Source organism: Vigna angularis, chromosome 2, assembly GCF_016808095.1.
Source record: "Vigna angularis cultivar LongXiaoDou No.4 chromosome 2, ASM1680809v1, whole genome shotgun sequence".
In the NCBI taxonomy this organism is placed as follows: Eukaryota; Viridiplantae; Streptophyta; class Magnoliopsida; order Fabales; family Fabaceae; genus Vigna; species Vigna angularis.
In genome coordinates, this window is record NC_068971.1 from 51,887,147 (window position 1) to 51,911,106 (window position 23,960).

At 34.3% G+C, this 23,960-nt stretch overlaps 4 protein-coding genes across 4 annotated transcripts; 1 reads left to right on the forward strand and 3 right to left on the reverse strand.

Moving 5' to 3' along the window:
* Positions 1-4,879: 4,879 nt before the first annotated feature.
* On the forward strand, positions 4,880-8,700 carry LOC108328270 (protein SIEVE ELEMENT OCCLUSION C). The gene is made up of 7 exons (XM_017562104.2): positions 4,880-5,175; positions 5,348-5,455; positions 5,541-5,986; positions 6,143-6,255; positions 6,348-6,475; positions 7,194-7,682; positions 7,772-8,700. Exons 1-7 carry the CDS (start codon positions 5,053-5,055, stop codon positions 8,384-8,386), a joined length of 2,022 nt encoding a protein of 673 aa, XP_017417593.1. The 5' UTR covers positions 4,880-5,052; the 3' UTR covers positions 8,387-8,700.
* A 713-nt stretch (positions 8,701-9,413) lies between these two features.
* LOC108327667 (putative multidrug resistance protein) lies at positions 9,414-14,061 on the reverse strand. Its single transcript, XM_017561351.2, has 5 exons — positions 13,864-14,061; positions 13,321-13,778; positions 12,338-12,878; positions 10,236-12,172; positions 9,414-9,927 (listed from the first exon to the last, which is right to left on the reverse strand). The coding sequence occupies exons 1-5, from the start codon at positions 14,002-14,004 to the stop codon at positions 9,558-9,560; spliced, it is 3,447 nt and encodes a 1,148-aa protein (XP_017416840.2). The 5' UTR covers positions 14,005-14,061; the 3' UTR covers positions 9,414-9,557.
* Positions 14,062-14,341: 280 nt separating this feature from the next.
* Positions 14,342-14,830, reverse strand: LOC128195383 (ABC transporter B family member 15-like). Its single transcript, XM_052872664.1, has 2 exons — positions 14,636-14,830; positions 14,342-14,449 (listed from the first exon to the last, which is right to left on the reverse strand). Exons 1-2 carry the CDS (start codon positions 14,819-14,821, stop codon positions 14,342-14,344), a joined length of 294 nt encoding a protein of 97 aa, XP_052728624.1. The 5' UTR covers positions 14,822-14,830.
* A 4,492-nt stretch (positions 14,831-19,322) lies between these two features.
* LOC108327668 (protein terminal ear1) lies at positions 19,323-22,357 on the reverse strand. The gene is made up of 5 exons (XM_052873029.1): positions 21,419-22,357; positions 20,571-21,231; positions 20,158-20,277; positions 19,933-20,074; positions 19,323-19,852 (listed from the first exon to the last, which is right to left on the reverse strand). Exons 1-5 carry the CDS (start codon positions 21,987-21,989, stop codon positions 19,553-19,555), a joined length of 1,794 nt encoding a protein of 597 aa, XP_052728989.1. The 5' UTR covers positions 21,990-22,357; the 3' UTR covers positions 19,323-19,552.
* Positions 22,358-23,960: the final 1,603 nt, after the last annotated feature.

A 23,960-nucleotide genomic window follows, 5' to 3' on the forward strand; every position in this document is an offset into this window, starting at 1 on the left:
AAAATATTTATTATTTGTGCTTATGTCATCAAATATTTGGATCGAATTTAGAAAATACATAGAATAGAAAGTAACAATGTTCATATTAGATTTTTTCTTGAATTATAATATTCGAGCCAACATCAAATAAGAGAGGTTAATTTAGTTTAAATTTCATTTATACAAAACTCTATTTAAAAAGTTCGTACATAGTTTTATTTTATCATTAAAAAGGTTAAATAACATTCTTTTATCGTAACTTCCTAAATAGTAAAAAAACTTAAAAAAATATATAATTATATCATAAAACTTCAAATATAATAATTAATTATAAATAAATAAATCATTTGTTTGTTTAAGTTTGTTGAATTTATAGATTATAAATTTAATACTCAAATCAATGATTATTAAATTAAAGTATTTTAACCAATTGAAATTATAATACGAAATTATGTTCAAGAGTTATATTAAACAAATATTATTGAATTAATATGATATTAATTTGATTTGAAGTGAAACGTGCAAAATGCCAAAACGATGCCTTAAATGTGTTTATGTGTATACAACGTCAAATGCGAGCATGAGTACAAAACTTATATTATTATTATTCTTGGATTTGCAGAATAATAGAAGAAAAACACACACAATGATAATAATAAAAGAAAAAGAATATTATACTAAAATATTTTACATATTGAATATATATCACACAGAGGGTACTTCAACTACTAAATGTCTTTATATTCAAAATTTAGGAATAAAAAATAGGTTTAATTCCTTCCATTGTCTCTAGTTTGGCTGCAACGTGTCAAAGTAGTCCATAGTTTTAAAAAAATTTCAATTACGTACAAACTTGGTTTAAAAGTGTCAATTTCGTCCAAACGTATGTAAAATTTGCTTCAATCAAGTCCCTTCCGTTAAATTCACCAAAACGGACGTTAATTTTTTAGTTCTCTCTCCTCTGCTCCTCTGCTGCTATGCTCTGCTCCTTTGGACATGATATGAAAGGATAAAAAAATCTAACACTTTACAAAATTTAAGAATTTGTATTAGTAAATATTCTTTATTTTACGAACGTGCTCACTGATAACAAAAAGTAACTGAGTTTTGAAAATTCATATGGTTTTTGTTTCTACTAATCTAAAAATCCTTAGAAAATATATGTAATATACTGATTTAATATAATATTCTAAACAAATACTTGGGAAAAACCTTTTCGTTAAGACTTATTTCTCATAAAATTTTGCAGCTCTTATTTCTCTGTACAAATTACAGTAATCTGTACCGAATAAAAATGAATAATAGCTAGACAATACATTTTAAAAGAATTAGAAAAAGAAATGTCCATGAAAACAGTGACAAGTTTCCCTCTTTCAACCCTATCCATGTATGCTTACTACATTACCCAACTTTTACACATGAATGTTAATTTAACATTTCCCCTAACAATATCATTTCTATGGTACTGGCATAGGCTGGAACGCAGCAGCTTGAGGGGGTGGTGGACGAAGGGCGGGAATCGAACCAGGAGCGACCCCATTAGCAAAGGGACGGGGAGGCACTGGTGCAACCCCATTAGCCTGAGGAACATTTGGAAGTGTCGGAGGTCCACTGGCAAATAAAGTATGGGGCCTGCTCTTCTGTGCAGTTGGATTACTTGCAGCCAAAACTCTTTCTGCACCACGGAAGAAATATATTAGCAGATAGTCAGATACTACAAAAAGGAACAATAGGCATGAATTAATCCATAAAAAAATATAGAAATAGCATCAAGAAAGGTCTTACCTGTCGGGGTACCATGCCGTTCACCCTTAGTGTCTTTCTTAACGAAAAGGTTTTTCCCAAGTATTTGTTTAGAATATTATATTAAATCAGTATATTACATATATTTTCTAAGGATTTTTAGATTAGTAGAAACAAAAACCATATGAATTTTCAAAACTCAGTTACTTTTTGTTATCAGTGAGCACGTTCGTAAAATAAAGAATATTTACTAATACAAATTCTTAAATTTTGTAAAGTGTTAGATTTTTTTATCCTTTCATATCATGTCCAAAGGAGCAGAGCATAGCAGCAGAGGAGCAGAGGAGAGAGAACTAAAAAATTAACGTCCGTTTTGGTGAATTTAACGGAAGGGACTTGATTGAAGCAAATTTTACATACGTTTGGACGAAATTGACACTTTTAAACCAAGTTTGTACGTAATTGAAATTTTTTTAAAACTATGAACTACTTTGACACGTTGCAGCCAAACTAGGGACAATGCAAGCAATTAAACCTAAAAAATATTAAAACAAGCAAGACAAACATTTCATGTGAGAGTCTAGAAAATAAACAATTTAATTAAACTTAACATTAATTAATAGATTTCTAGTATATAATCTTCTACGTTTCTTCGTAAGACCATAAAGAATTATAGTGAATACATCACTAATACTTATTACATAATGAAAATATATTAATGTAATGATTTACGCTCAAAGGAAAGAATAAAAAACCAACATTTGATCACTAAAGGATAAGAAAACAAATCACTGAGTTCACTCAGAATGATTTTATGATAATATAGTAAACATCAAATAAAAAAACATACAAAATACAACTCAGGACTAAATTGTTATAGATAACGTTATTGTTGTTTCATCAAATTCTTGGCTAGACTTGTGGTTGTAGCATATTAGACGGGTTGTGTTGTAGATTAGGTAGGTTTTGGGTTGTCAACTACTTGGTTTTGGCATCTATTCAACATCGTCTAAAGTCTACTCAGATGATATATGCAGAAAGTACTCCAATGTTAAAATCAGTAGATAACCATTTTGTTAGTAATTAATGCATATTATCTTAAAGTCATACTTCATACCTTTATATATAGTGATTGTTATGGACTTTTATCTTTTTGCCTATCTAATCACAGTTTAATCATATCTTAATTTACATTAAGAGGTTGATTAGTCATTATCATTGTTGATCTGACTATGTTGCGATCGGTTGACCATGTTGTGACCGATCGATCATGTTGTAATCGCTCGACCATGTTTAATTTGATCACGTTGTAACTCGTCAATCCAGAGTGAGTGGCCAAAAGAGCACTACCGGGGAGTAATCGAGTCTTAGAGCTCAACCTATAAGAACTTGGCCTTAAAGCTCAACCTAAGAGAGCTTGGTTTGGAGGAGCTCAATGTTAAAGTTCAATTGGAAAAACTAGGCTAAAGAAGCTCGTCTAAATGGACATACAATAAATTTGTAAATTTTTCTCTGACATTATAATTAAAATTTATAAGAGCTCAACCTAAGAGAGATTGGTTAGGAGGAGCTCGTTAGAGGAGCTCGTCTAGCATACAATAAATTTGTAAATTTCTCTCTAATAATATAATTAAAAATTATATACATACATAAGTATACAGTGAGTATCTTCATTTAAAAAATTAATATATTCAGAGTTCTAAAATATTTAGACAATGTCACATGGAAATTTAACATTCTGATATAATTTCAAAATATAAAGGTTTTAAATGTATAATAAGAATGGATACGTTGCCCTTGTAAAGTACAATGTCATATTGAAGAATTTGTACTTTACAAACATGAGTTTAACTTTTTGTTTCACAGACACAAGTGCAATGCTTATTTATATTAATAATATACAAAATATATCGAACTTATAAGCATCACAAAATTTTTCTAGAAGATTATCATAAACAACATAAAAGTGTTCGGAATGCTCTTTTTGTTGTGAAAAATTGAGTATTCTAAAAGACTTTTAGTTCCACATTACCTAGATCACACTCTTTCAAAAGATTTATATACTGAGACATTCTTTACACTCTCAAGGTGAATGACAAAGGAAATGGGTATTTTATGTACATTTTAATTCAAAACCTGTTGATGGTATTGGTGAATTTGATTATGGTGTTTTGGATGAAGATGGAAGAATAAAGAGCTTTATGGAAAGTTACATAATAAAAAATTTAGCAAGAAATGAAGTAGTTGTCAAAATCACCATGATGTGAACCAGTGCCTTGTGAGGAATGAATGAAGTTTGTGTGTTGTGATGTGAGAAATTGAGAATCAATCTTTCTAGAAAGAAGACAAAGCTCTTTTACTTGCCTTATGACAAGAGAAAAGCATAAAAAAAGTATTTTACTTGCTCCCTTGTCCCTCTAATTCAAAAATAACACTTGCATTGATTTAACTATTTTCAGAAGTTCGTATAGAAAGAGAAAAGAAGATATTGCCTTTTGATAAAGATGTTTCTTTGATTATATAATCCAGTTTTATAATCTCAGATTGTATTGAAAAAACTGTGGCCCCATAATGTCAATGACCTGATTCGCATGCTGAGTAACATAGTTACTTCACTAATCCATGAAGTAGTAATGTAATACCAAAATAAATAAAGTGAAAGAGGAAAGAAAAAGTAAGAAGACATTTTCCTTTTCGTAGACTATATTATTGGAAATCTAAGTGAGTTTAAGTATTAGACAGTAGTTTTTAAGCCTAACTCATTCCTACAAAACCCCACTTATATATTATAATTAGTCTTATCTCTAATCGATGTGGGAGTGGTCCGATACTCCAACCATAGCTCTCATACCATATTAAAAAGTGGTTTTAAGCCTAACTCAACCTCACAAAATCAACTTATAAGTTGAGATTTGCACCTCACTTAAATATTATAATTTGGCCTTATCTCTGGTCGATGTGAGACTTTCAAGATTAAGTCTCACGTTAAGTAAAAATAAGAAAGTTGAGTATAGATGAAAACAAATAAATACATTCCTTTAGATTTTTGGTTGGAGGTGGGTCAGAATTGGACTCATGTTTTGTTGGCATTGTATATTCTCAGTCATTTCTTTTGAAAGACCCTTCACGTATAAATTAGCATAAACATAATAAGAATACTTCAATAGACACATATTGATGGTTCCCATCATCTTTCTGTTTTGATCAAAAGAATATAAATATAGCTACAGAATTATCCAATGATAGCAGAATCTCGTAAATTTTGCAGTGTGGCAAGCTCATGTGGTGCATTTCAACCTTGAGTTCCTTTTTTCTTTCTCAATTTGAAACATGCAACGTGATAATCTTATAAAGAAGCTCCTCCTTACACATGATCCAGATGGTCGTAGGTTGGATTCTGAGGCAATTCTTCTTGCAGTGGGCAACATTATGTTTCATTCTTCCAAAATAATAGTAATTTTTATCTACCTAGATACACCCTTCATGCTGTAGCCATAAACTCATGCAATCTCATACCATTTTTAAAACTATCCCTAACAAGAAATTCATTAAACTGAGTGTGGCATAGAAAACATATTACCTGTATTGAAAATTTCAGATTATAATTTCTATTGGCTTGTTTCAGGTGACTTGTAATTTATATTCTGCTTCCTTTCATAAGACGGATATAACTGAAATTGAAACGATTGGTTGTAGTGAATCGGTAGGATTCATCATCACAAAAATATGCAAGGTATTCTACATGTTTGCTGTTTTGACAATGTGAGTGCATGCATTTGATGTTGGACTTATGATTAACATATCTATTTTGTTGGCAGATGCTCTGCAGATGCTCTGGTGAAGGTGATATTAACTCAAGGGTCATAAATTTGTTTGATTTGATAGGGAAGTATAGCTGGGACGCAAAAGTAGTTCTAGTGCTTGCTGCTTTTGCTGTAAGATATGGTGAATTTTGGCAACTTATGCAGCTACATTATGATAACAGTTTGGCAGCTTTAATTTCAAGTATTAAGAAGCTTCCCTGCAACTTAAAGCCACTGAAGCTACAAATCAAGGCATTGAGCTTGTTGGTTGAGACCATGATGGATGTGGCTATGTGTATAATTAAGTTTGAATACTTGCCTCTTCAACATGTTGAGCATGGAGATCATATATTCCGTGTCACAAAGTCTCAAATATACGAAGCTGCATACTGGATCGCCAGAAGCTGTTTAGCATGTTTTTCCCAAGTCAAGGACTTCACAACCAAGCAACATGAGCAAGTGCATGTTTCTTCTCTTTGAGGCTCAGATCAATACTGCCAAACATGCATAATTCTTTTATTTATTTGAATAGCCTCTCAGAATTTTTGACAGTTTGGAAAGCACGTAAAAAATTTGCCTAGGATGATATTTGATTTATTGGTATCCACACATTTCAGGTACTCAGATTCAGCAATAATTGCTGCTTGGGAGCTTTCAAGTTTGGCGTATAGATTAAGTGGCACACGCTGCAATCTTAGAAGACAGGTGGATCTGTGTTACGAAGAAATAGGTTACTTTTTAGCTTCATAATAATGCTTACAATGACAGGTTTATTAAACAATTCTGATTTATGTGATCAGTGATTTATAATTAATGTTTCAGAGAGAAACTTGTATCAGAGGCTGTCGGATCTTGCTCGTGAGGAGCACATTGATAATCAAAAGATTCTCACTTTATTTTTTCCTTCAAATAATTACTTGCCACTGAAGGATTGCTCAACAGAAGTAAAGGTATTATGCTCTTCGATTGTGGTGGGAAACACATCGTCCTAACCACAACCACTTACTTTTAGAAGGATTATTTTAGTAAACTATAGTTTTTGGTGTATTTTGAGGAAATAAAGATTATAATTTGCTAATACTCTTCTTAACAATGAAGTGGGTATAAATAGGCAAATTTACGTACACGTAAGTATACTTTTAGGAACAAATCTAACATCAGTGGAATAGAAGCAAATAAAAGGATATACCAGAGAATCATGAATCTAGAGTGTTAACATACTTTTGGCAAACATATAATTTAAGTTGAGACTTTTAACTAAATGAACTATACAATCACACACATACATACATATAAATATATAAATACATATACATATATGTACATAAACATACGTATACATATTATTCAAAAGAAGACAAGTTGGTGAAAAGGAGAGTAGTATTTCTTAAATAAGAAACTCCCTGTGCATATTGGGATATACGTAATGAGAACACTTCTCATTTTTTGAACATAAGAATCATTAAATTTAGATTATACGCATGGGTGGGATTTGAATGAATAACAACATTGGTAGGATTTTTCAATGCAATCTTGCTTGTTTTCCGGAAGTATGTTAATAGCTCTAGCTAGTTTCAGATTTGTTAAAATATTTCTGAAGATGCAACTTGCGAATATATTCTTTCTAGCCTTAGCAATCTTCTAATCTTAATCCTCTTTTATCAACAGTTAGGTGTGTCTGAGCTGAAAAACCAGATAGTTCTGTTGTTGATCACAAAACCACAGTTACTCAGCCCAGTGGATATATTCTTACTTGTCCAGAAAACATGCGATCATCCTCTGAATGAGTGGCTGAAGGAGAGTTATAAGATTGTGTGGATTCCCCTTCCATCTTCTGATTCATGGACTGAAGCTGAAGAAAGTAGTTTTAATTTTCTATCAGATTCCTTGCCTTGGCATGCTGTTCGGAAACCAAGGTTACTTAGCCCAGCAGTGGTCAAGTACATAAGGGAAAGATGGAACTACAAGGATGAGCCCATCATGGTGGCTCTAGATTCGAAAGGGAAGGTCACAAATTACAATGCTCTTGATATGATCAACATTTGGGGAGCCAAAGCTTACCCTTTTTCAGCTTCCAAAGAGGAAGAGCTGTGGCAAGACCAAAATTTGACAATGCAACTTTTGCTAGATGAGATCAATCCTCTCCTTGCTTATTGGGTAGGAGTCTGATTACAGCATATTTTCATGCAGATTTTAGCAGTTTAATTCAGTAATGTTACTAGATTTGACATTGTACCATGTGTCAGGTTGAGCAAGGCAAAAGTATTTGCCTTTATGGGAGTGAAAACTTGGTTTGGATCCAACAATTCAATGATAAGATAACTGAGCTCAAACGAGCAGGTCTGCAGCTGGAAACAATATATGTTGGTAATAGTCAATTGGGTGAACATGTTAAGCAAATAATGGCAAGAAGTGGTGCAACAAGTCGCAGTGATCCACTTTCCTTCACAAACGTGCAATTCTTCTGGCTTCGGTTGGCGAGTATGTTAAGGTCTAAACTCAGACTAGGGAAGACACCAAGTGGTGATTATGTACTAGCAGAGTTGTCAGCTTTGCTTAAAATGGATGATAGGGAGGAAGGTTGGGCAGTGATTGGAAGTGGGGGTTCAACAGATATTATCAGGCTTCGAGGGATGCAGGTGATGGAATTCTTAAGGAAATGTTCTGTGTGGAGAGAAAATATAACCAAGTTTGGATTGTGGGGTGCTCCAACAAACATCCTAGAAGCTGATTTTGTTGAGGGGAGTTGCACTCACTCTTACTTTGTTCCCTCAAGAAAAAATGGAAGACTGAGTCAAGGAACTGTAATTTGTCAAGTGTGCAAGCGTCCCATGAAGAAGTTCGTGGTGTACAAGCCATGAATCAGAGACATACAATAGGTGAATTGAACTGTGTATTGTTGTGCATGACTAAGCAAGAACAGATATAGAGGAGCGTAAGCAAACCAAGAGGAGTGGAGTGCAGGCAAAACCAATTAAATTTTATTTTTTTGAATCGATTTTGTCTAGTTTAATTAATAGTTGAGTGCTTTAATTTTTTGAAGTGGTATGAATGTCACGTCCTAACGACCGAGACAAATTACATTTTCGCATTTCATGTGTTTTTATTTGTATTTCTGTTTGGTGAACACTATAACAATGATACATTTTTACGGAAGTAGTCTTTGGAATTCATACCAAGAACAAGAACTGTCATTGTGTTCACATTAGAATTTTTTTTAACAATGTTCAGTTATAGGAATTTTTACTTTTCACTCTAAACATTCTAATAAGGATAATGATACTTTGACAACATTTTTTTGACAATATTTTAATATTATTTACGTGTTATTCTGTGATTGATCCATATTGGTGTTTATGATTATTATTATTGATTGTGGAGTAATTTTGGACCAATCAAAGAATGACACGTAGATGATATTAAAATGTTGTCAAAAAAATGTTGTCAAAGCATCATTATCCTTCTAATAATTTTGCACTCTACTTTTATGAAGAGACTCTAACAGAGAGAGAACTCACAACACCAAAGTTCAGAATAATCCTTTCTTTTCAATCTCAGTCATATTACAATACCTCCTCCACTTAAATGGGCAATTAACTCTTACGCAATAAATTGGTGATTTACTTATTGTTGACTTGATACAAAAATCATTTTCTGTAAAAAAAGAAAACTTGCTCACCAAAAAATGGTGATTTCTTACTTTTTTGTGCATCTATTATTAGCATGAGCAAATGGTATATTTCTTTACAAATAAACTAATGACCAAAAGGAAATTTTTTAGGGAGAAGGATGGATCTGATATAAGAACAGTATTGTAGGCTTCTGGACTGATAAAAAAGATGCCCATTTGTTCCAAATGAATACATAACGCAAGAACTATTCACCATGTCAAACTACTCTTCTAATGTATGTATATATTTTGGATACAAAAAATGGTTTATTATTTTAAATTGCAGAATTTTGTGTACATTGGTCATATAGGAGTATAGCAGATCATTATCCAAAATTCATACTCATATTTTGCATATCACCTCATGTTGAGTGGTCTTGTTGTAGCCTAGTCAAGGAGTAATAGGCCCCATTTGATCCAATTCTCAATAACTCTGAGTGTGACCCTTGTTCCACCACCTTCCCATTTTGAATAACGACTATGGAGTCAACATTCTGTATTGTTGACAAACGGTGAGCTATAACCACACACGTTCTTCCAACCATCATTTTCTCGAGTGCCTCCTGCACCAGATTTTCTGATACACTGTCTAGAGCACTTGTTGCCTCATCTAATAGAAGGATTGAAGGATTCTTAAGTACTGCTCGAGCAATGGCTATTCTCTGCTTCTGCCCTCCTGATAGCTGCACTCCTCTTTCTCCACAATAAGTATCGTATCCATCTTTCATTGAACTACATCACTTAAGTTGTGTTACTAAAGGCAACTATGTTTTCTATGTTCCTATTGCAAAAGGGAGGTTCAAAAGAGTAAATAGTACAAGAATTCGCATAGACTATTTACAAATGGTCATATATGTTAAGTTCATTGTTTTTTACACTTTCTTGCAATAACAAATCACCTAAGTTTGTTGACTTTTACTATAATGGTCTTAAATGTCATGCGAACAATGATTTCATTGGTTGATGGTGTAAAAATTGTAACAAGCTGAGGCATAGAAATTACTTCTATTTAAGAAAACAGAAAAAGAACTAGAGTGTACCTTATAAACTCATGAGCATTTGAAAGACGTGCTGCCTTTCTTATTTCATCTTCTGATGCATCCTTTTTTCCGTAAACAATGTTGTCACGTATAGTTCCTGCAAAGAGAGTTGGCTCCTGACTAACCAAGGCAATATGTGCTCTCAAACTTCTTAAGTTAAATTCCCTTATGTCACAATTGTCTATGGATATGGATCCCTTCACGGGGTCATAAAATCTTTCGATTAAGCCAATGATGGTTGATTTACCCGACCCACTTTGTCCCACTAATGCAACTGTTTTGCCTGCTTCAATATCAAGATTGAGACCCTTGAGAATCATTTGGTCTGGCCTTGTTGGGTACGAGAAAAAGACATCTCTAAGTTTTATATGGCCCTTCAAAGAATTTTTACACTTTCTATGTCTAGGATCTTCCGGTTCAATCTCACTTTTCCTATCCAGTATAGCAAATACTGAACTAATGGCTCTTCCACTTTTAGCTATGTCAGAAGTTGCGCTTGCTGTCTCTGCAATTTGTCTACCAGTGCCCATCAAAATGAGGAAAACTTGCAAAAGATGTTTTGAATCCACCAGCTTTCGATTCAATAACCGGCCTCCATACCAAAAGGTCAAAGTTATAGATGCTGTTGTTACAAAATATGAGACTGACAAAATGGAACCCGAAATCCATGATTGCTTGATGCTTTCCTTCTTAGGGCCCTCCATAGAAGTTCTGAACAAGTTTAAAATCCTTTTCTCAGATGAAAATGCAGCAATAGTCCTGTGGTTAACAGTAGCTTCCATTGCTAATTGACTACCTTCTCTCTGAGCCCTTCTTGCTTTCCCTGCCATACTTTTCATGAGAATGTTTTTTGAGTAGAAACATGCAATGATCAAAGGCTGCATTGCAATCATGACTATAGCCACCCTCCACGTAACAATTAAACTAAGTACAAAAGCCAAAAGAGCCATAACAGAAATATTAACTATCAATGACATTCGTTCTGCAACAAGGGATCTGACCAAGTTGGCTTCAGTTGCCAAACGAGCACAAATTGCTGCACTTCCGTTCTCCTCTTGATCAAACCATCCCATCTCAAAAGTCAACACCTTCTCTAGCAAATTTTCTCGCACCCTTTTTAGCAAACTCTCCCCCATAATGGTAAAATTGTAATGTTGAAGGAGGCCTGAAATGAAGTAGACAACAGCAATGCAGCAGAAGATGGAGGAGTACAACCTGATTTTTGATTTGATGAGAGAGTCATCTTTTATAAAGTAGACAGATGCAACTATTCCCAAGCAATAGGAGTAAATTGGTTGACATATTCCAGAGCCAATGGCCCCTAAACAACCAAGCAAAGCATGTTTCCACTCAGGGGAATTCATTCTTAGTAAACGCCATTGAGAGAAGTTAGCATGTGAAGATTTCTCAAAGTTTTCCTTGTCGTAGTCATCAAAGCTAGACCCTACAACACTGATTGAATATATGGGACTAAATGGTTGTGTTGAGCTAAATGCATGATGAGTTGGGCTACTTTGCCATCTCGAATTTGAACTTGTAAGATTTTCCATAGTTAAGGATGTCTTGTTTATTGTATGCAATGCAATTTCATTTTGACTTGTCGCTTGTTGCAGCTGTAGCATTTTTCTGTAAGCCCCTCCTTGTCCATTGTTCAGTTGGAGTAGCTCATCATGGGAACCACATTCAACGACTCTTCCTGATTGAAGAACTACTATTGAATCAGCCTTACGAATTGTTGACAGGCGATGCGCTATGATGATTGTTGTCCTACCTCTAGAAGCTTTCTCAAGGGCCTCCTGCACTAGTCTTTCGGACTGTGAATCTAAAGCACTTGTTGCTTCATCAAGTAGTAGGATTTTGGGTTCTCTTATCAAAGCCCTTGCAATGGCAATCCTTTGCTTTTGCCCTCCAGACAGCTGAGCACCGAATTGTCCCACCTAAACAACAAATTGGAATCTTCTAAGCAATCACATTGAACAAAATAAAACTACATAATTAATATGCATGCAGATTTCTTATACTCAACGCTCATAAAACTATTGGCTAGTTAGGATCTTGCTAATACAAATTAAGTACGGAATGGGACAGAACTAATAGCTTACTTGAGTTTCATATCCATCAGGAAGTTTGACAATGAAATCATGTGCATTTGCTGCCTTTGCTGCGCTTATAACTCCATCCATTGGAGCTCCTTCCTTGCCAAATAGAATGTTTTCCCTTATGGATGTTGCAAAGAGAATTGGCTCCTGATTTACCAGTCCCATCTGGGACCTTAACCACTTAACGTGAAATGTCTGTATATCATATCCATCAAGCAATATCTCCCCGTAAACAGGATCATAAAATCTTTCAAGCAAAGAGATTATAGTAGATTTGCCAGAACCACTCCCTCCAACTAGGCCTAATGTTTTTCCGGCCTGCACTTTCAGATTGAGTCCTTGGAGAATCAGTGCATCTGGCCTTGATGGGTAACTAAACTCAACATCTTGAAATGTGATTTCTCCTCTTGCATGTGTTAAGACCTTTCCTTTTTCTCTGTAAGAATTTAGGCTTGGCACCCGATCAATCATCTCAAACATCCGGGTAGTAGCTATTGTTGCCTCTAATATGAAACCAAGATTTGGGAGTGCACTCATCAGAGACCTGTGCATTTTAAATTCAACAGACACGGAAATTAGGAAATGAAGTCCCGTGAACAAGAGAAGCAAGTATTTCTCCAATTCAATATTAGCTAATCTTCTTATTACAAGGAATTCAAGCGTAGAGTTACAAAGAGAAGCAAGTTTTATCTTACAAAGAGATGAACAAGATAAACAACATATAAAAAAGAAAGACTTACAAACTCATTTTCTTGAAGTTTTGAATTTGAAGTATCATTAGGTTTTTTATATAAATTGACTCATGACTCATCAAATCCCCACAAGGAACAACACTTTTACCTTTGTCCAACCATTTTGTTAGACTATTTTTTAAAGTGTTCAACTAAGTTTCTGCAGTAATATCAACATGTTCTTCCAAGAACCTCGTGTTAAACTTGAAAAGTTATTACTTGACAAATGGACAGAAAAGGGGGAAATTAACTCACAGTCCTCCCCAAATGATGCATATCTCAGCACAAAACACAGGACCACCACTTTCTCCTTTTGTCCGGACCAGAACACTGCCAACCCAAGATTGGAATGCCCAAGTAGCATATAGCAACCCAATGCTACCGATTATCACTCCCTTGATTTGACCTTGTTTTATGCCAATCTCCATACTTTTTTCAAGACCCGAGTTGAACGCTTGCATCGTTTGCTTCTCGCCCACATATGAATAAACAGTGCGAATTGAAGAGATTGCTTGTTCAGCTATGCTACCAGCAACTCCATATGCATCCTTCATTTTATTTCCCAGCTCTTTCATGGCCTTCCCAAATATGATTGCCGGCATGATCATCATGATTGAAAATGGAAAAGCAGCCACTGCAAGTCTCCATGAAAGGAAGAGTGCCACTATAAAGCTAGAGAGAAATGCTGAGAGGTGACCCAGACAATTGGGCACCTGCAACAAACACATACAAATGATTTACAACAACGAGTTCAACAAAACAAGGTGGAAGGTTCTACAAATAATTGAGTACGTATACCTTATCGGCCATGGTATCTTGGATTGTTTGAGCATCAGAAGTTATGGTGGCAATAACTTTGAAAGTTGTGGAAGAGTCAGTTTGCTTGTCGAAGAAACCAACCTCTTGCCTTAGGACTGATTTAAGGTATTCAGTTCTCATGCGGGAAGTTTGTCTCTCTGCAGTTCTTGTCCAACATACCCCTTCTGCAAAATAACATAATATGCATGCACTCTCTTTGAAATCAAATATTGAACTCTTTCTGTTTCTGACCAACCAATATTCAGTTCTTACTACATCAGAAATAATTATCTTGCCAAAGTGGAAAACGAATTCAAGCAATTGTCAGTTCATTGAATCCACTTGCCAATGTAATGTAACCAAAGAAAAAAAACAAAAAGGGGAATAATTACTTTAGCTGGACAGTTTTTTTTTTTCATATAATGTTTTACACATATCCATGATTTGCTGCACAGTAAAAAGCACAATTTCAACAGCCCTAGTTATCATTGACAATGGAAACCAAATATCTAGAATTGCAGCAATGCTTACCTATAAAGGAGGATAAAGCAACCCCAATTGCAACACCAAGCAGCCTTAGAGCGTACTGAAAGAATGATGACAGAACTTTGTCAGATGTTTTTTAGCAAATGAAAAATTTGGAATATAAATATATATTTATGCTGTGGAATGTCATCATAACTAACAGCAAGAAAAAGTAACGAAACCATGTCTTTGAAATATCGCATTTATGCTGTGGAATGCTTCAGTGATGATCTCACCTAGTAATTACCTTGTCTATAACCTGGTCGGGCACGGAATGTTCAGATCCACCTTCATAATCATTTATCAAACTACCAAGAACAAGCATTGTCATAGGGGTTTGTAATCCACCTCCAATGCAACCCAATGTCCCAAACAGTAACAGAAATTTGTCAACTCCATCTGCATAACGGAAAATTCCACCTTTGCTACCCATTTTCTGGTGCGATTTCTATGCCTGTCACAAAGTTCTTATCTTCTTGAACACCTTGTTGTCTATCATAGGTATCTTTGTACTAGTTTCAAGTTATTGTAGTTTTCTATTGAGAGCTGAATTATTGCCATATGGATTGAGCTACACATGATTTTGACATTAATGCCGGCACTTGTTTACTAGTTGAAGGATTCCTCAATTAATTCCTTGCCACTAGGAGACATCATATTATAGTTTGACTGAACAAGACATCATATGATTATGCTATTTTGGTGTTACTTGTATAGTTTTAATCACAAGGAACACATATAACGTCCAGACACCAACGACGAGGAAGATAAGTTAGAGAAAGAATCTACTCCAAAACATGATCATTGAACCTATCGATTTGTAATCGAGAGCAAGGAGTATGGTGTGATCGGAAAAATAGTGTCTTGTAGTATTCGACTCAACTTTGGTTTATTTATGGGGTGAAAGCAACATCGATGAATAATATAATCAATCTCACTCTCTGATGTATAGAGACTCTATGTGTTATCCATTTCCTTTCACATGGAATGATGAGAATAGAATAAGGAAAAGACTAAATATTCTCTTTTTTTTTTTCCTATTGTTGAAAAAAAAAATACTTTAAATCTAACTTAATCTCACAAAATCAACTATATTAATGAATGATCCGGTAAGAGTTTAATAACGAGTAAAACAAATATCGTTAAAATAGTATCTAATCTGGCTCTGATACCATATTAAGAAATGAAATTTAAACCTAACATAACAAACATTCTAAACTGGTTTTATATTTGGTCGAGATGACATTCTAAACTGGTTTTATATTTGGTCGAGATGACTTGTATTACACCTAATAATTTAGTATCTATAACTGGGTTAAATTTTTTTTTTCTCTAAAACAATATAAAATAACCTTTTTTATCAAAATCGACTTAACTAATTTGAGTTGGATTTTTAATGTGGTCATGAGATACAATGCACAAGTTAGGTAATGTGATTTGATCTTTAAACTTGTGAGTCAAAATTTGCTGATGAGATATTTAATTTTATTAAAATCCTTACTTAAACTTGTACTTTTTTTTCATCCATAAAAATTACATACATGTTAAAAAAATTTATAACAACACTGACTTGTCATACTTGGTGACAGAAGTAGATTCTCCAAAGCATCTATAGCAGGGGTTTATACCACAACTAAATGAATTATTTAAATAAAAATGATTAATTAAAATAACATTTTTCACCAAGGAAGAGGCATAAAAGACAGGGTGTCCGTACAGATGGTGTTTCCAAAGTAGTTCACTGTCCAACTATATAACGACAAAGCTTTTTAATTTATGTTATTATACGCTGCTGCTTCGTATTATTATTATTATCTGGGTTTTAAATTTTTCTCACAGAATTAAAGATAATGATAAATAAAAAATTTGAACATTGCATAAACTGAAACAGAGATTTATGTGAAAAGTATTTGGTTTAAGGAATTGATACGTGTAAGTGGCCAACCGTGTGACCTTGATTGCATCGAAAAGTACATCAACCACGCATGCCTTCCCCACACTTATGCTTCTCCTCGTTGCTATCAAACAAAACTACTAATAATTAATAAATAAATAACTAACATTTTTAATTCATGTAAGATCTGGTTAAAAAAATTAGGTTAAAAAGAGTTTGGTTTTTTTATTAAACTTTGATACTTGTTTAGAGTATAGGATCGAGAACAATAGTTTAATGTTTCATAAGTCGATGAAAGATCTCATTTACAAAACAAAAAAGGTACTCTAACGTTAAAATAATTAAAATTTCTGCCATTCAAAACTTATATTTTTATCTCACTTATATTTATAAATTCTAGAATCAACTTTTAATTATTATTTGTCGATTTAATTGTAAGTAATTACACTTTTTTATTTATAAGCAGATTTAACATAGACTAATTAACTTGATAGATGATTAATTAACATGGTTCATCAACAGTTATGTCTTGAAAATGGTTCTTCCCTCAATTTATGATTGATTAAAAGGTGATATGGTATAATATGATTTGGTTAAAATTTTAAAAATAAATAAATAAAATTTTATTAATTTATTGCGTTAAATGTTTTTGACGTATTAAATATATTTTGAAATTCTATTTGATTATTTACATCATTCTAATAAATGTTAACTTACTATCTATATAAAAACACCTTTTAACAAATCTAAGAAAATTAACATTATTAACTTTAAAAAAAAATACCCTTATTTTAAGTTTGAACAACATAATATATCAAGGATATAATATTGATTATAAAATTTTAAAGATAAAATACATATTTAATCATAAAAAAATAATAATTTTTTCTTCACATTATTATTATTATTATTATTATTATTATTATTATTATTATTATTATTTTTATGGAGAGTCTAAAACTTATATATTATAATGAGAACCTAACTCTATTTAAAAAAGTAATGTAACTGTTCTTATTTAGGAGAATAGTCACGTAAATGTTATCAGTGATGTTTTTTTAGAGAGATTTTGGCTTTCAAAATTCATGTACACATATAAACAAGTATATAAGTGAAAATATATAATTTTTAATTTTAATATATATATAGTTGATCATCTCAAATTTCCATATACTTATAATTTTTTTTTGCACTTCTAAGTTTTTAAAACTATGTTACAAAGTGCCACATTATATAATTGATTAATAAATGACTCATTTAACCTCTATCACATAATAATTATATGCAGCATTATATAGTCTTTCAATTTGGTATTATTATTTTAAATATTTATTTAACCGTGATAATACCATTATAATTAACAATGGGACATGTATTTATTGATGTAATATATATATATATATATATATATTTTTGTCAATAAATCAACTTTAACTAATGAGATATTGTTTGATATTTATATTATAAATAATTGTTGTAATCACGTTACATATTGATTTGTTCGTTAAGAAAATCAAATTTAAAACATCAAAAAAATGTTATAAGAGAAAAGAATGTATGATATAAATAGTATTATACTTTGTAGTACAATTATCATAGATTAGAAAGTAACAATAAATATGCCCTTTTATCAAAATAAGTTTGTTATTTTATATTAACTGAATAATTGTATCGGTTATAAGCATAATCACATTGACATAATTTATTTGAAAAGATAAAATATCAATTTATTTAGTATGTATATAATTATTTTAGAACAAAATGGTAGTATATGGAAAAGAATCTGATTATAGATCAAACGTGTGATTATTTTAATTTAAAACTGTTTCCAAAATTAAATTTTAAATATACAGTTGAGATAATTGTTAAATATTTGAATTTTTATTATACTAATTTTTAAAAATATTTGACATAAAATTAATTTTAAAATGAAAATTAAATTTGAAATAAATTTGAAATAAAAATAAAAGATAATGCAATTAAAGAAATAAAAAATTGATGTTCTAAAATAATAGTACATTAAAATAAATTAATTTATGAAATATAATTATGATATAAATTATATAAGTTAAAAGAAATATGTGTTTTAAGGAAAGTTTTGTAATGTTGGAGTTTTATTAAAAAGAGTGATTTTTTAACATAATGTGTTAGAAATAATGTGCAATTAATGTGAGGAAGATAAAGGTGAGAAAGAAGAGAGATGATACGAGGTTTGCGATGGAAAGTGGAGATGACGTGGAGAGAATCAGGTGGTCCAAGTGTCAAAACCCCAGAGAATCAAATGAGGAAAAGAACAGGTGAAAAAAATCTGACAGAGATGTGAAGGGGTGCTGCTGCTGCTGCTGCCTCCTTCTTTCTCTTTCTTTAGCAGCTCAACTGAAAGCTACACAACCAAATGCACCAGAACAACATTAAATGCTCTTCTCTCTCATCAAACAAAAAAAAACAACTATACAAAATCCAACCCATAAACTATATTAATATTAACTTATTTATTTATATAAGGGCTAATAATAATAAATAAATTTCAGGTTTGTCAGCAATGTCTTTTTCATCATCCACAGTGAAGAAACTAAATCTCTGCATACATAATAAAAGACCCAGCTATGTGAACGTTTTGACAGTAATCTTTTACCCTTTGCTATCACTGTACTATATAAAAAGTTAACCTTTATTTGGGATTAGACCAAATTGAAAAACTAGATCAAGAACTACTCGAAATTACAGACTCATTCTTAACCTTGTTCTTTTCTATTTCTATCAAACAAGATAACATAAAAAATTGTATCTTTTCAGTTGTAGAGTTTCTTGTATCAGTTCCTTAAGAAGTGCACTCGTTAACCGACATAAACGTCGTTACTATGAAGAACAAACGGCTATGGTTTCTATGTTGTCCATCGTTCAAGTTTTCTATCTATAAATGATTCATTGATATTCTTGAAAACGAAATTCCAAAGCAAAGTAAAACACTACATCTTAAGCAGCAGAACCTACAGGGCTACACAGGCGATTCAAAAGAGAAAATGAAATATCACTAGACTGAAAAAAAAAGAGCATTAAAGAAAAAAAAATGAAGAAATTGGAGGAAAGGTGAGCAGTGAGCAGCAAGAGGTTCGTAGGTACGAACACGACGAGAAAGAGAGAGAGAGAGAGAGAACACAGGTGTGGCTCGTTGCTCAACCACCTTCTGCCTGAGCTAGCTGATGCTAAATTCATTCTATCACACGTTTTTTTTATCGATTCATTCACAATCACAACACTACTACTATTCTACCCTTCATAGTCTTCTTCTAGGCTTCCTTCACCACCAACCTCTGCATTCGTGTCATCATCATCATCGTCGCCTACGTCGCCGCTTTTGCTGCTTTCCACGTCATCACCGCCATTATCATCGCAGTTCAGAAGTGAAACGGGTGGTTGATGCTGCTTGTTGGTGCTGTTCCCCACTAAGGGAAGTGGCTCGGTGAGTTCCCTGCCATCTCGAGGTGGTGTAAACACCACTGGCAGGTAATGTTCCATCTCGCATGGGAACTTTGAGTTCTTAAAGTGCTCCTTCAATGCCTCCAAACCCTTCATTGCCATTAAACCATTCATTATGACCATTTACTACAGCCACTGGTATTTTTTATTTTATTTTTTTAGTGTCATACCTGAACTCTTGCATAGGTGACTTCACATATTTTTCTTGAGTTAAAAACCTCCCAATGTTGAAGATGGAAGGCCTTGTAGAGCCTGAGTGTGGCCTCCGGGGATGTCATGTTCACGAACCCATATCCCACGTTGCACTTGTTGCTGTTCCAAAACACAACAACATAAATTTGCAGGGTGATTTAATTAATTAATCAGTTCTGGTCAAAGGAAATGGAACAACATACTTGAAATCAATGGGGAGGTACACGAAGTCGTAGGAGGATAGAGGCTGCTCATGGCCGTCTGCTATCTGCTCGTTGCAGTGTATGCAGTGATTATCCAGCATGTTCAATAGCAACTTCTGACTGCATCATGTCCAAAAATTTCACACAATATAAAATGCTTAAGAATTTCAAATCGAAACAAAAACAAATAAATAATAAACAATAAAAAACACCACATTAAACTTTAATTTATTCAATACTCATTCATACTATCATTATACTTAGTAGTACATCTCGTAGCACCTCTCTCTCACTCACTCTCTCTCTATTGGTGATTTCTGATGGTCTGAGCTGATACTGGGAGGTAAGATAACAGGAACAGAAACAGAAGAAAATGAAGCAACGGAGTATAAATAAAATATAAAAAAACGGACCTGTACTTGTTGGGAATGTTTTTGATCATGACAGTGGTTCGAGTATCTTTGGGACCAGATTCGACAATGGCATCCTCTTTAATTAGAAAGCGAGCTTCGAGTTTCTTTGCCTGCTTTCCCTTCCAGTGCCTACTTCTAGGTAGTTGCTGTGGGTGTTGTTGCTGCTGCTGCTGCTTTGTGGTTGCTAGGACTAGCGTGGTCTCGCAATTCTGCTTTCTGGTAAGATTCCTCCTAGGGGGGCCACCAGCATGTGAGTGGTGCTGGTCTTGAACCCCATTTCCAACATCCCCGGTCAAAGTGATTGACCCAATTGCCTCATCCACAGAATCTTGGACCTTGACGGGACTTGGCAATGATTTATTGCGAGAGAATTGAGGGTGAGAGGCATGCAAGCGAGGAGCAGCAAAACGACGAGGCGGGGAAGGAGGGAAGGGTGGTGGTGGGGCATTGAAATCGAGAGGAGTGGTTTTGGAGGAAGGAGAGTGGTGGAAGAATTTGCGAGTGTGACCACCGGGTCTGCTGAACTCGATGATGATGGGTTTCCCGTGGATTTGCTTGCCGTTCATGTGTTTCAAGGCCTTGGCAGCGTCTCTGGTGTCGAAGAACTCCACGAATCTTTGGTTCTTTTTCCATGGCGTATCTCTCAATTCCTTTATGGGACCTATCCCCACCAAAACAAAATCAAAAAAAGCTAGCCAGAGTGGAGAAACAAAAAGTCCAAGACAGAGACATCTCAATCCCATTATTATTATTTATTCTTTTTATCACCTCAGTTTGCAACAAATATAATAATAATAATAATAATAATAATAATAAAAGATGCAAGAGAAGGGTTTGCAGAGAGATACCGAAAGGGTGGAAGACTCGACGGAGGTGGTCGGTGGAGAGGTGAGGGTCTAAGTTGAAGACCACGAGGGTGCCTTGGTTGTGGGCGTCGGGGATGGAGGAGGAGGAGGGGAGCACGTAGTGTGCGGAGATGGGGCGAGCGGAGAGGAGGCCTGGCGAGGCGGGGGCGACCTGAGGGAAGTGGTGGTGCATGGAGCGGATGGCGGCGAAGGCGGACTCTGCATGGCGGAGGTCGTAGAAGTGGACGATGAGGATTCCGTGGCGGAGGGCTTCCGTTTGGAGGGCTCTGACGTCGCCGAAGGCCTGGAGTTCGGCGCGGAGGGCGGAGTCGGAGGTGAAGGGGAGCGGCGTGAGGAGGAGGGAGCGGGTGGAGGAGGTGGAGAGGTGAGGAGGCGGAGGAGGAGGAAGAGGGTGTGGGAAGGGTAAAGGTAACGGTAAGGGTAGAGGGAGAGGAATAGGGTACCATTGGCATTGAATAACGGGGTTGTTCATGCTTGGTCTGAACTCTTCGGCTCTTGGGTCTAAGCTTCCTTCCAACCGGTCCAACCGGACAATGATTCCGGTTTCTCCCATTACACCAACACTCAACTGAACCACTCTCTTTTCCTCCTTTCCCTCTGCTTCTTCACTTGTGTTATGTCTTTGTTTCTGTGACAGACACAGAGGTTTTCTCTGTTGTTATTGTGTTGTGTCGGAGCGAGGCTTCTGAAACGGGTTAGAAAAGAAAAGAAAACCAGAGAGAGAATGGAGAAGGAAGGAAGGAAGAAAGAAGGACAGAGAGAAGACAGGAGCGAGTCACTCAGTAACTCACTCACTCACTCACTCAGTCGCTCGGTCGCTGGACTGTTTTCCTCATTCTCTACTTTCCTATCGAAGGCAAAGTTGCTAAAAATGTACTTTCCCTCCCACACCATTCCATGTTATGCTTGCATAGATTTTACTTTTTTGCCCCTCTCTCCCTCCCATTACTCTATTCTTTTCTCCATCACCACTCTTTGCAAAATCTTCATTCTTACCATTTAGACTATTCAAAACAAACATTCAATGAGCTAATTAAGAAAATACTATTCAATTTCCTCTATTTAATATATTTTGACTGATGTCCTTTTTTATGTTATAATATATTTATATACATTTTCAAAATATCACATTTTAATTTTATTCCTTTTAAGATTCATATAAATACTGTCTGTTGCAACGTTATTGTGTTATGATACATTTATATATAAAGAGTCAAATGAGAATCCAATAAATGAAGAGTTTGACCAGAGTGATATGTTACATTTGAGTTTTGCAAAGAGTATATATAATCTGTTTGGGACAGCTTTTCATTAACATGTTAAAACCATGATGATTAATTAAATAAATAATAATTATGGTTATTGATTCTCCATTGAATGGTGTTGAAGTTGCTTTGCTGCATAAAACAAGATATGCCAAAAGAGGACAGTAATAAATGGCTCCAATGCCTGCTTGAGGACCGTACTATTTCATGTTTTTGTATTTTCTACTGCTCATTATGCTTTTTCTGTGAACACTTCCTTACACTCTCTGAATTTTGTGACACTCTTTTTCTTAGCTATCTTCACCTCTCCCCCTTTCTCGTCCCTTCATTTCATCTAGGCCCAAAATCAAGCCCGTAAGATATCTCAGATTTTTTTCCTCGTCATTTTTAATTAATAAAACCAATGACTAAATATGTTTGGAATATCTAATTTGATCAAAGTTAAAATTTATTTTCATCTCAATTTTTGGTGTGTTTTTATTTTAAATTTAAAAATTAATAAATATAATTAGGTTTAAACTCTTTAGTTGTTCCTATTTATGTGAGTTTTTCCCAGTTTGATTCCCGACTTATTAGAATCCCTAATTGAGTCCTTAAAAGTGCTAATTTGAGTCAATTGAGCCCCTGCCGTTAAATTTAGTTAACGGATTAAGTTTTTGCACAAATGAGAGGATGATGTGTCAATTTTTGAACACGTGGCATGGTGAGAGTTGAAACGTGAAATTTGGCAACTTGTAAAATTATAATAATATGAATTTCGAAAAAAAAAAATCGTAGGACTGAAACTAAAGTTTTTAGAGAGGCCAAAAACATATTTGTTCTCAACTTGAAAAAAAAACAATTCTAATCTTAATGGTCTCTTCGTGTCCAATTCTTCATCTTCTCCAAACAACCACGAGTGCTGCTCACAGTAACTCTCGCTTATATCACAATGCCAAAAACTACAAATCTGCTAATTACAAGCCACTCGTGCTCGAAGTTGTGGTTGGCACCAAGAAAACATGACTAGGCTCTTTTTCAAGTTGAGAAAAAATATGGATTTCTGAAAAGGGATTTAGGGTTCAATAAAACTGAATTTGGGATTCCATTTGGGATTAAAAATCTGAGAGGAATTTGGGATTTAAAGTATTGGGATTAAATTTGGGATTCGTTTTGGAAGATGAGCGAAGTCGCAATTTAGGATTTCTGGTGCGAAGAGATTTGGGGCTTTCTATGTTTCAGGTTTTGCAGGTTGTGAGGAAGTGTTTCGCGATAAAGGA

Excerpts from the sequence above, each read along its gene's own strand:
- LOC108328270 (XM_017562104.2), top strand. The coding sequence starts at position 5,053 with ATGCAACGTGATAATCTTATAAAGAAGCTCCTCCTTACACATGATCCA. Across the intron at positions 5,176-5,347 it reads TTCATTCTTCCAAAATAATA|GTGACTTGTAATTTATATTC; the intron begins GTAATTTTTATC and ends GGCTTGTTTCAG. Across the intron at positions 5,987-6,142 it reads ACCAAGCAACATGAGCAAGT|GTACTCAGATTCAGCAATAA; the intron begins GCATGTTTCTTC and ends CACACATTTCAG.
- LOC108327667 (XM_017561351.2), bottom strand. The coding sequence starts at position 14,004 with ATGAGAACTGAATACCTTAAATCAGTCCTAAGGCAAGAGGTTGGTTTC. Across the intron at positions 13,779-13,863 it reads AAGATACCATGGCCGATAAG|GTGCCCAATTGTCTGGGTCA; the intron begins GTATACGTACTC and ends TGTTTGTTGCAG. Across the intron at positions 12,879-13,320 it reads TGCATCATTTGGGGAGGACT|GTCTCTGATGAGTGCACTCC; the intron begins GTGAGTTAATTT and ends TAAAATGCACAG.
- LOC128195383 (XM_052872664.1), bottom strand. The coding sequence starts at position 14,821 with ATGGGTAGCAAAGGTGGAATTTTCCGTTATGCAGATGGAGTTGACAAA. Across the intron at positions 14,450-14,635 it reads CCGACCAGGTTATAGACAAG|TACGCTCTAAGGCTGCTTGG; the intron begins GTAATTACTAGG and ends TCATTCTTTCAG.
- LOC108327668 (XM_052873029.1), bottom strand. The coding sequence starts at position 21,989 with ATGGGAGAAACCGGAATCATTGTCCGGTTGGACCGGTTGGAAGGAAGC. Across the intron at positions 21,232-21,418 it reads TCGAGTCTTCCACCCTTTCG|GTCCCATAAAGGAATTGAGA; the intron begins GTATCTCTCTGC and ends TGGTGGGGATAG. Across the intron at positions 20,278-20,570 it reads AACATTCCCAACAAGTACAG|TCAGAAGTTGCTATTGAACA; the intron begins GTCCGTTTTTTT and ends GACATGATGCAG.